General features: G+C 44.9%; 1 protein-coding gene and 1 pseudogene across 1 annotated transcript in view; both read right to left on the reverse strand.

The window, feature by feature from the left end:
• LOC124613012 (protein tincar) overlaps nucleotides 1-6,959 on the reverse strand; it is a gene marked incomplete at its 5' end in the record, with an annotated part of 42,036 nt that extends 35,077 nt beyond the window's left edge. The window contains one exon of the mRNA XM_047141566.1: nucleotides 6,722-6,959. Coding sequence (XP_046997522.1) covers nucleotides 6,722-6,959 — 238 coding nt within the window. The remainder of the gene's footprint in view (nucleotides 1-6,721) is intronic.
• Nucleotides 5,561-5,677, reverse strand: LOC124614494 (annotated as a pseudogene).
• Nucleotides 6,960-14,333: the final 7,374 nt, after the last annotated feature.

Genomic DNA, 14,333 nt, shown 5'->3' on the forward strand with positions numbered 1-14,333 from the left:
TGTATTTGGTAGTTACGTATTGTCGTTTCCAGACAACAGTCAGCGTAATTTCGTCCAATGGGGCGAAGTGGCCAGTCGTCTGGTAGGGCAAAGTGGTCAAGTGGCCACTTCGCCCGAACATACTCTAAATAACTTGCTTAAGCTATCTATTTTAAAACAACTGATTGATATTAAGAAAATAGTCTGTCTGAAAATACGTAGGTATACTAAAACATTAATATATTAACCGATGTTTGAAACGTAGGTTCTATTATTGCACGAATGTGCTAAGATGCCGTCAAATTATTTGACAAAATCACTGCAACAGTCGTGGGATTCCCAGGCTATGCAACAGGCACTGGAAGCTGTAAGAAAAGAAAAGATGTCCTTTGCAACAGCAGCCAAACAGTTCAATGCTCCAAGAAACACACTTAAACGAAGATTCCAGAAGAAAAACCGTGATGCTATTGAAAATAAGAAGATTCTTGGAAACTTTAGATGTGTTTTCAACGAAAAGCAAGAAGAAGAACTTAGCCATATTTTTGACATGGGACGAAGATATTATGGCATATTAGTTACTGATTTACGACACTTGAGGTTTCAACTTGGTGAGCGGAATAATCTACCACACCCATTTAATAAAGAAAAAAAGATGGCAGGCAAGGACTGGGTGGCACAGTTTCGGAAAAGACATCCAAACATAAGCCTTAGGAAACCAGAATCCACATCAATGGCCAGGGCTCAGGGCTTTAATAAAGCTAATGTGCAAAGATTTTTCAACGTTCTCCAGGAAGTGCAAGAAAAACACTTTTACCCTGCTCACAGAATCTACAATGTTGTCGAAACTGGTCTAACGACAGTTCAGTCTAGAAATTTCGAAGTTTTCTCTTGTAATGACAGACGCCAAGTTGGTGCTATTAGGTCAGCAGAAAAAGGTTTGCTTTCAACAGTAGTCATACGCATGTCTGCAAGGGGGGCATTCATTCCACCCTTTGTGATATTTCCCAGACAAAGAATGAAAGTTGAACTTCAAGATGGTGCTCCTCCAGGAACCGCATTTACCTGCCATCACAATGGGTGAATATTTTCATGAAATGGTTTGATCATTTCTTGGATTACACAAAACCTACGGCTGACGATCCAGTATTACTTATTCTGGATGGACACACCACATGCCAGAGAAAATCACACAACCGTAGTGTGTTTGTCACCACATTGTAGCCACAAACTACAACCTCTAGATGTATCATTTATGGCACTTTCAAAACATTCTATGCCAGAGCTTGTGAAAAGTTTCTTCGAAACAACCCAGGAAGGGTAATAAGGCCAGTATTGCACTATCAAATTTCTGTGTCAAATATCTTTGTCAAAAATCTCTGTCAAAGATATTTGATGGTGTAATAGGAACTTTGTCAAATGTCGTTCAATATTTGATCAAATCTAGGGCCTCGCTGTAGATTTGATCAAAGAAATCGCTTGTCTTCTGTTCACTGCAATGTGACATGTTACCACATGGAGCGCTAGCATCGCTGCAGCGTTCTGTCGTCTGTAGTGTTTTTATAAGTATTGCCGGCAAATACAATTGGTGTGTGCCGACAACTACAAAATTAATAGAGATGTATGAAGCTGATGAGGCGCTTTACAACGTGAGGCACCCTGAATACAAAAATAGATTAAGAGAATTGGGGACCTAACATAACATAACATAACCCTCTCCATTAGCAAGGAATCGGAGTGTTATAGTGAGCCTGTCTTTTGAAGACGTAGCAGTTCTTAAGTGAATATTGTGCTTTGTGATATGAGGATACACTTCACTGATCACATACAGAAATGTATGCTCATCCATTCTTAAGTAATTGATGTACGACTTGACGTCTTCTGCTGTAAACTCACGTAACAAGTTTTGTTGAATGCTTTTATCGTGTCGTCGTAAAACCCACGACTTCACCCAGATTAGATTAGTTTTTCATTCCATAGATCCGTGCTGAGGAGATCCTCGTGGATGTGGAACATGTCAATTTTTTTAAGCTGAAATAACAATACTAATAGTATGAATAAATACATCATTTGTTTGTACTAAAAATTTCGTCAATGGAGTAGAAGGAGTTGGCCACTAGTAAGTCTTTCAGGCTCCTTTTAAACTGGTCTTTATTTGTAACTAAATTTTTTATGTTTGCTGGCAAATTATTGAAGATGAGTGTTCCGAGTAGTGGACCCCTTTTTGAACTAAAGTAAGTGCTTTTAAGTCCTTGTGCAGATCATTTTTGTTCCTGGTATTGTATGTATGAACTGAGTTGTTTGTTGGAAAAAGAGATATATTGTTTAGGAAAATTTTTATTAAGGAGTAAATATATTAAGAGGCAGTAGTTAGTATACCCAGTTCTTTGAAGAGGTTTCTGCAGGACGTCCGTGAATTTACTCCACAAATAATACGTATTACACGCTTTTAGACTCTGAAAACTTTTGTTTGACTTGAAGGTTTACCCCAAAATATTATACCATACGACATTATGGAATGAAAGTAGGCGAAGTGTGCAAGCTTTTTCATTTTTATGTTGCCTATGTCTGCTAACACTCGAATTGCAAATACAGATTTGTTAAGGCGTTTCTGCAGTTCTGTTGTGTGCTCCTCCCAACTGAATTTATTATCAAGTTGTAATCACAGGACTTTAAGACTGTCAACCTCGTATGTATGGTTCCTTTTTTTCCCCCGCCCCCACTTCTTTTCCGCATGTGCACACAATGCAATTGCGGTACGTGCAACTGCTGCGGTTAATAACAAGTTGTTGTCAGCCATCTTGAACTTTGACGAAAAATTTGATGACAGTGTAATACCCCTTCTAGCGATACGTCAAAGATCTTTGTCAAATATATTTGACGGAATATTTGATCACATCTTTGATCAAATCTTTGACAAAGAAATTTGATAGTGTAATACCGGCCTAACACAATTCCAAATCAGTAATCTTCTTGGAGAGGCATTCCTGCTGGCAGCAGTACCATCTACAGCGATTGATGGATTTCGTAAATGCGGGATTGTCCCTTTGACTCGTCTATATTTTCAGATGCAGATTTCGTTGCTGCAGAGGTGTGCATATCGGACATAGGCATGATCTGTGGAGAAAACTTAAATGATAATAGAAGGGACACAGTAAATGAGACAAACAATGGAACTGAAGGTGTTAAAGACGTAGTTAATACGTCTATGCAAATTGAAGAAGATGAATTTGATGTTGTAGCAACAAATAGTGAAGAAGCAGTTGATAGTCCTACTACTGAAAATGAAGCTGGTGCAGGAAGGAGAAGTGAGTGCAATAACAATAATGAGGGCACTTTCATGGCTGACGCAGATGAGAAGGTAACACAGTCAACATCTTTTGCAGTACGCCCAAAAAATATTACAGGCCTACCTTTACCAAAATTCAAATTAGGCGAGCAGCAACAACAAAGAAAGTAGGGGCAAAGAAGAGGTCAGGCAACGATGATTACCTCTAGCCCTTACAAATCCGAGCTGTTAGAAGATAAGGCGAAGAAGAAAAAGCAGACCAAGACATGAAGAACAAACCCCGTAGAAAGAGAAATGACTAACACGTCTAAACCAGATGTTGAAATAAAAAGGCCTAGCAACAAAGTAAAAGTGCAAATAGGAAAGCTAGGAGTAAAGTGCAAAAAGCAGCTTTTTGGAGAATGCAATGAAGAAGAATACAGCAAGGAAGATAAGGACACTGAATGTTTCAATTGTAATGAGGCTTAATCTAAAGACACACTGATTGCAAGCTGTGGGCTCATGAAGAATGTGCCGGACGTGGTGAAGATGACGACATGTTTGTGTGTGAATATTGTAGAGATAAGTGACTTATGACCCTAATTTGACTTTGATCTCATGACAAATGTTTCACTGCAACTTGGAAAGTAAAACTATTAACGTTTTGTATAGTTTGGTAAATTGTTAATAAGTTTGAATATTTTTTCTCAAATTTAAATAAATTTCATTCTGTAAATGTGTAGGCTACGTTCTTCATTTCGCAATTCCTTTCTATTCACTGTGTCCTAAACTTGTTCTTTGAGTCTTTTTTACCTTTTATCCGCCTGTGGCCACTTTGCCCTGCCTACTGGGCAAAGTGGCTATTTTGCAGACATTCGTTTAAGCCCACTTCTCTACTACAGAACAAGGTATTGAGTCTATAATGAAATTTTCACTCTACAGCGGAGTGTGCGCTGATATGAAACTTCCTGGCAGATTAAAACTGTATTCCAGACCGAGACTCGAACTTGGGACCTTTGCCTTTCGCGGGCAAGTGCCCTACCAACTGAGCTACCCAAGCGCGACTCACGCCCTGTCCTCACAGCTTTACTTCCGCCAGTACCTCGTCTCCTACCTCCCAAACTTTACAGAAGCTCTCCTGCGAACCTTGCAGAACTAGCACTCCTGAAAGAAAGGATATTACGGAGGCATGGCTTAGCCACAGCCTGGGGGATGTTTCCAGAATGAGATTTTCACTCTGAAGCGGAGTGTGCGCTGATATGAAACTTCCTGGCAGATTAAAACTGTTTCAGGAGTGCTAGTTCTGCAAGGTTCGCAGGAGAGCTTCTGTTAAGTTTGGAAGGTAGGAGACGAGGTATTGGCGGAAGTACAGCTGTGAGGAGGGGGCGAGAGTCATGCTTGGGTAGCTCAGTTGGTAAAGCACTTGCCCGCGAAAGGCAAAGGTCCCGAGTTCGAGTCTCGGTCCGGCACACAGTTTTAATCTGCCAGGAAGTTTCATATCAGCGCACACTCCGCTGCAGAGTGAAAATCTCATTCTGGAATCTGATAGAAGTCTCTATGGTCACACTACCATGATCGTTCGCGAGTCCCATTTCTGCTGTTTAGCTCGGGAGAAGCCAACTGAGGGCAATGGCGCACTGAAGATTTATCACAAACACGTGACTCTCTTTTTACGATTTGTTATAATTAAAAATCAGTTATTGATATATCGGTGTTAAAAAGAACTTAGATGCAGATTACAGACATACACACAGTCGGCAAGCGCGACGTATTCCGAAATAAACAGCAAATACTTGTTACAAGGAAGAACAGAAATACCTAACGGTAAAGCGACTGCTTGCGATAAGTGGGAAATCTGGATTCGAGCCCCAGTTCGGCACAAATTTTCATTGTCGCCATTGCATTATACGCCTGATGGTTGTCCATATTCGCAATTATGAATGCATTTCATTTTTAAATTAAGGCTTATGTATGGTACTAGTCTCGTTCTTCCAGCGTCACACTCGCAACAATGTAATCTTTCGTTTTTTAATCAGACTGATTTCACAAAATCTATCAAAGTAGCATCTGATAGAGGGCACTATTATATGTAAACAAGATCAAATATTGCAGAACACAAGAAAAAAAAAACACTCCGAGTGGCCTACCGGGACCATCCGACCGCCGTGTCATCCTCGGTGGAGGATGCGGATAGGAGGGGCGTGGGGTCAGCACACCGCACTCCCGGTCGTAAGACGGTAATCTTCACCGAAGCTGCTACTATTCGGTCGAGTAGCTCCTCAATTGGCATCACGAGGCTGAGTGCACTCCGAAAAATGGCAACAGCGCATGGCGGCTGGATGGTCACCCATCCAAGTGCCGACCACGCCCGACAGCGCTTATCTTCGGTGATCTAACGGGAACCGGTGTATCCACTGCGGCAAGGCCGTTGCCTTGCACAGCACAATTTTATTAAATTAATACCAAAGTCCAAGAATTTTTAACAAGTGCGAAGATGGAGAAACATTGTGGCACCTTGTCGCATACGAACTTACTTCCTTCTACTTCTGACCTTCATCAGTACACTGTACCTTACTTGCTTGAAGCTGCACTATAACTTCTATTTTAACAACGATCTGACGACTCTTTAAAACCGAGATGTTATTAACGATTTTTAATTGCAACAAACTGTAAAAAAGAGTGAATTGTTTGTGATAAATATTAAATCTACATCTACATCCATACTCCGCAAGCCACCTGACGGTGTGTGGCGGATGGTACCCTGAGTACCTCTATCGGTTCTCTCTTCTATTCCAGTCTCGTATTGTTCGTGGAAAGAAGGATTGTCGGTATGCTTCTGTGTGGGTTCTAATCTCTCTGATTTTATCCTCATGGTCTCTTCGCGAGATATACGTAGTAGGCAGCAATATACTGCTTGACTCCTCGGTGAAGGTATGTTCTCGAAACTTCAACAAAAGCCCGTACCGAGCTACTGAGCGTCTCTCGTGCAGTGTCTTCAACTGGATTTTATCTATCATCTCCGTAACGCTTTCGCTATTACTAAATGATCCTGTGACGAAGCGCGCTGCTCTGCGTTGGATGTTGTCTATCTCTTCTATCAACCCTATCTGGTACGGATCCCACACTGCTGAGGAGTATTCAGGCAGTGAGCCGTTATCTTCAATTGCCTCCTCCCGAACTGAGGAGCAGAAGCGGGCACCCTGGAGTCGCAAAGGATCATGGTAGTGTAACCGTAGAGACATCTATCGGATTGCTCGGTAGTTGTGCGTCCCCGTTCATGTTGGGCCTAGGGGCCTGTGTGTCGAAGCGGGTAGCGGATGTTTTGTTCATTCCCAGTAGGGAGGTCTGCTGCCGTCTGTGCTGTCACTGTTGCCGGGTGTTACAGCACGCGGACATTCTTCGCGCTTCTTCGAGCCGATCGACGATTTTGCATCCAGTACGCGGGTGACCTGACAGGTCATAAGGAAGTGCGCTTACCCCTGGGCAGGAGCCCCTCGTGCAGGAGGCGGGCGTCGAGCAGCAGCGTCGGTAGCAGCAGGCAGAAGGCGGAGGCGAGGTGCAGGAAGGGCGCGGTGGGCCCGCCGTGCGCCCAGAGGCGTGGCGAGGACGCGGCGAGCGCGGGGTCGGGGCGCGCGCCCAGGTGCCGGCCCAGCTTGGCGCCGTCGTTGGCCAGGTTGCCGACGCGGCAGCACGCCGCCGCCACCAGCAGCGGCAGCAGCAGCGCCGCCAGCGCGCACAGCGCCACCTGCGCCTGCACGTCCGCCGACCAGCCCAGCGCCGACGCCGCGCGCACGCTGCGTTGCGCCCCCTGCAAACCCAACATCTCCTCATACATTGCTACGCTGCCGCGGGTGCAGTGGTTCCCATCGTGGCGGGAATTATTACACTACTGGCCATTAAAACTGCTACACCACGAAGATGACGTGCTACAGACGCCAAATTTAACCGACAGGAAAAAGATGCTGTAATATGCAAATGATTAGCTTTTAAGAGCGTTCACACAAGGTTGGCGCCGGTGGCGACACCTACAACGTGCTGACATGACGAAAGTTTCCAACCGATTTTTCATACACAAACAGCAGTTGACTGGCGTTACCTTGTGAAACGTTGTTGTGATGCCTCGTGTAAGGCGAGGAATGCGTACCATCACGTTTCCGACTTTGATAAAGGTCGGATTGTAGCCTATCGCGATTGCGGTTTATCGTATGGCGACATTGCTGCTCGCGTTGGTCGAGATCCAATGACTGGGTTCAGGAGGGTAATACCGAACGCCGTGCTGGATCCCAACGGCCTCGTAGGACTAGCAGTCGAGATGACAGGCATCTTATCCGCATGGCTGTTATGGATCGTGCAGCCACGTCTCGATCCTTGAGTCAACGGATGGGGACGTTTGCAGGACAACAACCATCTACACGAACAGTTCTACGGAGTTTGTAGCAGCATGGACTATCAGCTCGAGACCAAAGCTGCGGTTACCCTTGACGCTGCATCACAGACAGGAGCGCCTGCGATGGTGTACCCAACGACGAACCTGGGTGCAGGAATGGCAAAACGTGATTTTTTCGCATGAATCCAGGTTCTGTTTACAGCATCGTGATGGTCGCATCCGTGTTTGGCGACACCGCGGTGTACGCACAGTGGAAGCGTGTATTCGTCATCGCCATACTGGCGTATCACCCAGCGTGATGGTATGGGGTGCCATTGGTTACACGTCTCGGTCACCTCTTGTTCGCATTGACGGCACTTTGAACAGTGGACGTCACATTTCAGATGTGTTACGACCCGTGGTTCTACCCTTCATTCGATCCCTGCGAGACCCTACATTTCAGCACGATATTGCACGACCGCATGTTGCAGGTCCTGTACGGGCCTTTCTGGATACAGAAAATGTTCGACTGCTGCCCTGGCCAGCACATTCTCCAGATCTCTCACCAATTGAAAACGTCTGGTCAATGGTGGCCGAGCAACTGGCTCGTCACAATACGCCAGTCACTACTTTTGATAAACCGTGGTATCGTGTTGAAGCTGCATGGGCAGCTGTACCTGTGCACGCTATCCGAGCTCTGTTTGACTCAATGCACAGGCGTATCAAGGTCGTTATTACGGCCAGAGGTGGTTGTTCTGAGTATTGATTTCTCAGGATATATGCACCCAAATTGCGTGAAAGTGTAATCACATGTCAGTTGTAGTATAATGTATTTGTCCAATGAATACCCGTTTATCATCTGCATTTCTTCTTGGTGTAGCAATTTTAATGGCCAGTAGTGTATATTTCCTGAGAGGTATATGCAAGAGCTTTCCATTGTGTTTCCGTCACCGAACTAAATTATGAGGTTCATTCAAATGAAACCTGGCCAGTGCGTCTACCTTTGCCTTACACGTATGGTGGCGCCATCTGTTGGTAGGGCGACTGATGCGTGTGCACCGTTTGATGTTACATAGCGCCAGTTGGTTTCAAGCCGAACAGAAGGTAGTTATACAAGTTATCGTCCACTACCGAACATGCAAGCAAGTAAAACTCGGATGGACAACTCTGAAACACCCGCTTTACAGTCCTGACCTGGCTCCATGTGACTATCTTCTCTTTGGGAAACTGAAAGATTCTCTTCGTGGAACAAGGTTTGAAGATGATGAGTCCCTTGTGCACGCTGCCAAACAGTGGCTCCAACAGGTTGCTACAGAATTTTACCGTGCGGGTATAGAGGCGCTGGTTCCAAGATGGCGTAAGGCAGTTGAGAGGGATGGAAATTATGTGGAGGATTGAAAATATTGTTCCTAAAGTATTTATCTACATACTGTAAAACTTTCAAACATGTAGAATAAAAGATGGATTTAAAAAAAATAGTGTGCATTTCTTTTGGAGTGACCCTCGTACCCATATAGTCGACTCGCTACACACATGTACTGTGTTGGTGAATCTATGACAGTAAAACTGAAACATATACGCTGAAATATCTCGCGAAAATGCCGTCTACAAGTTGTAGGCAGACCTCGCAATGGATCAGAAATTCCTTCATAATTCACTTCACAACAGATAACCGAACTGGTTGATAACATAACGCAACAGTAACTATGTAATGGCTACTACACTGCCGTAGGGCTTCTGCGGTAATATTATAGTTAATGGCAGTGGTCAGACACAGAGCATTGATAGCCTGAAGTCTTCGAGTATCTGCCAGTTCAGAAGTAGCGAGTCCAACAATAAAGTGATTCACAAACAGTAAACGTAGTGAACGCATCTTAACTAGATTGATTTTAAATGGGAAAGCAGGGTGTGGGTGACGTGTCGGTAGGGAGAGGATCATTGCAAGAGAAGCAAGTTTTGTGAAGTGTCTACCCCGATTGCGAATAGTCAGCTTCCTTTCATGCTAATGAAAGGGAGATGTAGGCAGCACTTGCGATGCACTGAGAATTACTTTATCATTCTATAAAAACTGATTGTATTCAGGGGTAGTGGTAAGATGAAAGTTGGAAATCACTGTCCTAGAAGAGGATGTGATCTCTCGGCGCCGGATCATAGCGGAAAAATACTGCGAAACTTCCTCCTCTTTGATCTGAACTCTGTAAAACCAATGTTCTGGAACTCTGATAATCGAGACTAGTCTATTGTCGACCGCTGAGGTGTCTTTCTGTGTGGTGTTGTGGATGAGGGTCCTGCACATATTGCTGATCGGCGATGACAGCCATCTGTGATCCCGAAAATACTGTACCTGACATTGAGTGGATGTATGAGGGGCAGTCAAATGAAATCCGAACGTCCGCCACAACGAGAGCTTGGAATGGTTCCATTCAAAAGCAATCACCACACGCATTAAGACATTCATTCCACTGTTTCGTACAACGCGGTCGGCCCCAGACGTATCCACAACTGCACCCACTCTCACACTTTCTCGTCTGACGGAAACCGACGTGTACGCATGTCTCTCTACAGATAGTCAATGATGAGAAAATCACACGGTGGAACATCCGAGCTATATGGAGGATATTGGAGTGTTTCCCAACCAAGTCGCTGTAGCGTAGTCTTCATCCGATTGGCATCGTGGGGTCGGGGGTAGACGTGCAACAGGATGATTCCGTCGGACAGTTCTCCTGGGCGTCTTGGACTGTATGACACGTCTCAGTTTCTGCAAAGTGTATTTATAGCGATACACGTGAATGTGGTTCCACACTCAAGGAACTCTGCAATCGAAGAAGATCATCATGGCCTTTGCTTGGCAGGTGAGATGTGGTATGTTTCCGCTGTTGGCTTTGCCGTCTGCCGTCGGGCTGTCGGAAAACTGTCGCATGCAATAACACCCGCTTCCACACTGCCAGTCAGACCAAGGCTACTCTAGCGATGCGGCTGGGAAGTTCTACAACATCCTCCATACAGCCTGGATCTATCACCGTGTGATTTTCACATCTGAGGCGACCTTAAGAAAGACATGGGTGAACGTCGGTTTCAGTAGGACGAGGAAGTGCAAGAGTGAGTTCGGTTTTGGATCCGTCAGTGGCCGATCGCACTCTACTATACAAGAATTGATCGTCACGTCTCCTAGTGGGATAAATGTCTTAACGCGTATGGTGATTACTTTTGAATGGAACCATTCCATGGTCTCGCTGTGGCGGGTGTTCGGTTTCCATTTGACTGTACTGTATATATTACGAGGTGCACCTGAAGATGGAGGTGGTAGTCCAGAAAACGATTACGTAATAAAGAAATTAAAAACGATTCTTGCAGCCATAGGCTAGTTTATTTACAGCTGTCAGCAGCATTCGCACCATCCAGTACGATGGAAAGTCAAAATGATGATAAAAGTAACAAGAAGTACCAGAAATTACATTAACGTTAGAATTGAAATAGAAACTGTCTACCCCGTTGTGGAAGAAGTGAAGGAATTCTGGTATTTCGGGGGCAAAATAACGCGTGATGAATGAAGCGGTACCGTATAAGAAAGAGACTAGCACAGGCAAAAAGGGATTGTTCGCCGTAAAAAGTGGAATTGTACCGAACACAGGCCTTCATTTGAGGAAGAAATTACTGAGAATGTTTGTCTGCTGCGTAGTATTATATGGAAGTGATTCGTGGGAAAAAAAAGGAATCGTTGCATTTCAGATGTGGTGCTGACAATAAGGCGGACTAGTAACATAAGGAACGCGGAGGTTATCCACAGTATAAGCGAAAACAGGAATGTGCGAGAAATGATAGTAGAAGAAGGGACAGGATAACAGATCACGTCCTAGGCGAATCTGTGTACTCGTCTTGTTGGTATTGGGTAGGCAGGAGCTAGTTTCTGATATCCATGGGAAGGAAACTTTAGACCTGCCACGAGAGAATGTGTCGGTCTTCCTTTAATCCGGCCACATGGGCACCGGTCTGGCTGACCACGCTATTTTCAAGGCGAGCGATTTCTCCAGGATGGTCGGTTTTACCAGCACCTGTTTGGAAAAACTTTATTTCCCATTTATTGGCTTTCGGAGAGCGCCGATTCACTTTTCTTCAATTTATTGGCTTTCCGGGCGTGCCCATTCAGCCATCTCAATAGTGGAATATCAATTACGACGATCGAACATAAGGGCAACACAACACACCGTCCTCGAACAGAGAAAATCTTCGACGCGGCCAGGAAGCGAACTTGAGTACCTCTGCTTGGCAATTTGCCGGGTTGATCGCGCAGTTACCAAGGCGGACTTAGGAAAAACTTGGAAAGCCCTGATAAGAAGCACGTCTTTGCTGGCTGCTATTAGTGGGAGCTGGGTTTGGTCAGTGGAGATGTTTGCATTTGTTGCTGAGGCCTGACTATAAAATAATTCCGCGGAATGGTTTGTAGCTCGCGAAATCGACAAGTCCTCCGGCAACCCTCGTAACGTGCACCCTCTGGGGCGGAGATGGTATTATAGATTGTATTTCCAGCGCATGTAGTGATCTGAAGTTATCAAGTTGTCTTCCCCGGGTGGAAAGTTTCGAAAGTGTGTTCAATAGCGTGGGCATGGAAACCAGCTTAATATTTGCCTGTTTGCAACGCGACTCTTGCAGTTTAGCAGGCGTACACGTGTAACAGAGCGTGGAGTCGTTAGCTGCCTGGAGGTATTGTTCGCGAACGAGGTGGGCTTGGATAAGTCTAAAGGAAGTCCCAAATTCCTTTGTTCCAGTAGTATATTTAAGTGTGGTGTTTTTGTGTGTGTCCTTCTCCTTTTTGAATTTCGACTTTTATCCTGTTTTCCTCTCCTATGGATCCTGTCTCTTATGCAGAAAGTCCATGAACCATGGACCTTGCCGTTGGTGGGGAGGCTTGCGTGCCTCAGCGATACAGATAGCCGTACCGTAGGTGCAACCACGTCGGAGGGGTATCTGTTGAGAGGCCAGACAAACGTGTGGTTCCTGAAGAGGGGCAGCAGCCTTTTCAATAGTTGCAAGGGCAACAGTCTGGATGATAGACTGATCTGGTCTTGTAACACTAACCAAAACGGCCTTGCTGTGCTGGTACTGCGAACGGCTGAAAGCAAGGGGAAACTACGGCCGTAATTTTTCCCGAGGGCATGCAATTTTACTGTATGGTTAAATGATGATGGCGTCCTCTTGGGTAAAGTATTGCGGAGGTAAAATAGTCCCCCATTCGGACCTCCGGGCGGGGACTTCCCAAGAGGATGTCGTTATCAGGATATACTACGTTGCTGCAGAAGAATGCTGAAGATTAGATGGGTAGATCACATAACTAATGAGGAAGTATTGAATAGGATTGGGGAGAAGAGAAGTTTGTGGCACAACTTGACTAGAAGAAGGGATCGGTTGGTAGGACATGTTCTGAGGCATCAAGGGATCACCAATTTAGTACTGGAGGGCAGCGTGAAGGATAAAAATCGTAGAGGGAGACCAAGAGATGAATACACTAAGCAGATTCAGAAGGATGTAGGTTGCAGTAGGTACTGGGAGATGAAGAAGCTTGCACAGGATAGAGTAGCATGGAGAGCTGCATCAAACTAGTTTCAGGACTGAAGACCACAACAACAACAACAACATCCTGTTTTGTTTGTAGAGGAGATTATAGGTTGCGAAGGGGGGGGGGGGGGGGGGGGGGGGGAGGGAGCTAGAGTTCATTTGAAACGCCGTTTCCGCTGTTTGCATTGCTCGTTTTCCAATCCAGTGGTCGAATCCGAGAGTCTTTTGATAGGCTGTTGATCAGTGGTATCAGAGTAAAGTCGATAGTAATGCTGTATCGTAAGTCAAAGCGAGGCTGGGGACCCTTATTAGACTGACAGCATGTGTGTAGTAATGCATGGAATTAATCTGGGTCCATTAGTAAACGTATCCGATCAAATCAGCGGAACATTGCGTCGTGTAATTTATCTCGTGCGCTGCTCATCGCTACGTGTGTGTATGTGTGTGCTCAATTTGGACTTCGTGCGGCGCAGCGAGACGGAAGATACATTTCAGTTGCACATGTTGTAAGACATGACAAAATAACTCCTATTGTACTAGAGTAGGCATGGCCAACCTCTGGCGATCCGCGGGCCTGTTTCACATACCCACTTAAGCTCGCGTACTGCCTCGTCACGTGATACGACGGCAGCAGTCCTTGTAGATAAAGTAAAAACTATAGCATCCGTAAAGTTAAAATTTGAGAGGTAACAAAGTAATGTGAATGGCGCCTTTTTCCGACAAGCCAAGCCCAGCCAACAAGTTATCTATCAAAATACTGGCATCTAAGAGTACATGCATATTATGTTCATCCAGAAAATAGTTAAATTGATGCCACCGAGAAGAAAGACGAAAACTGTGAACTACGGCGACATCCAAAAAATCTAACATGTTGGACGCTGTGAACTCGACCAAGAGCCAATAGGAGTGACTTGCTAACAGGGTACCTATCGAGCGGAAATGAAAACACAGTTTTACAGCATTTTTTTTTTTAATTTAAAACCAAAAAGCTTAGAGAGTCATCCATGGCAACCAACGATGGCTAACTTAACAATTATCTGTAGCATAGCCCAGGTAATTGCTAATAGTTAGGAGATTTTTTGGTGCTAAATTAAAAAGTATGGATGCCATAAAACAGTGTTCTCATTTTTACTGTTGGCTGCCGTACCTCGGTAGCAGTGTTCCCTTCAT

This window comes from Schistocerca americana, chromosome 4, assembly GCF_021461395.2.
Source record: "Schistocerca americana isolate TAMUIC-IGC-003095 chromosome 4, iqSchAmer2.1, whole genome shotgun sequence".
NCBI lineage: Eukaryota > Metazoa > Arthropoda > Insecta > Orthoptera > Acrididae > Schistocerca > Schistocerca americana.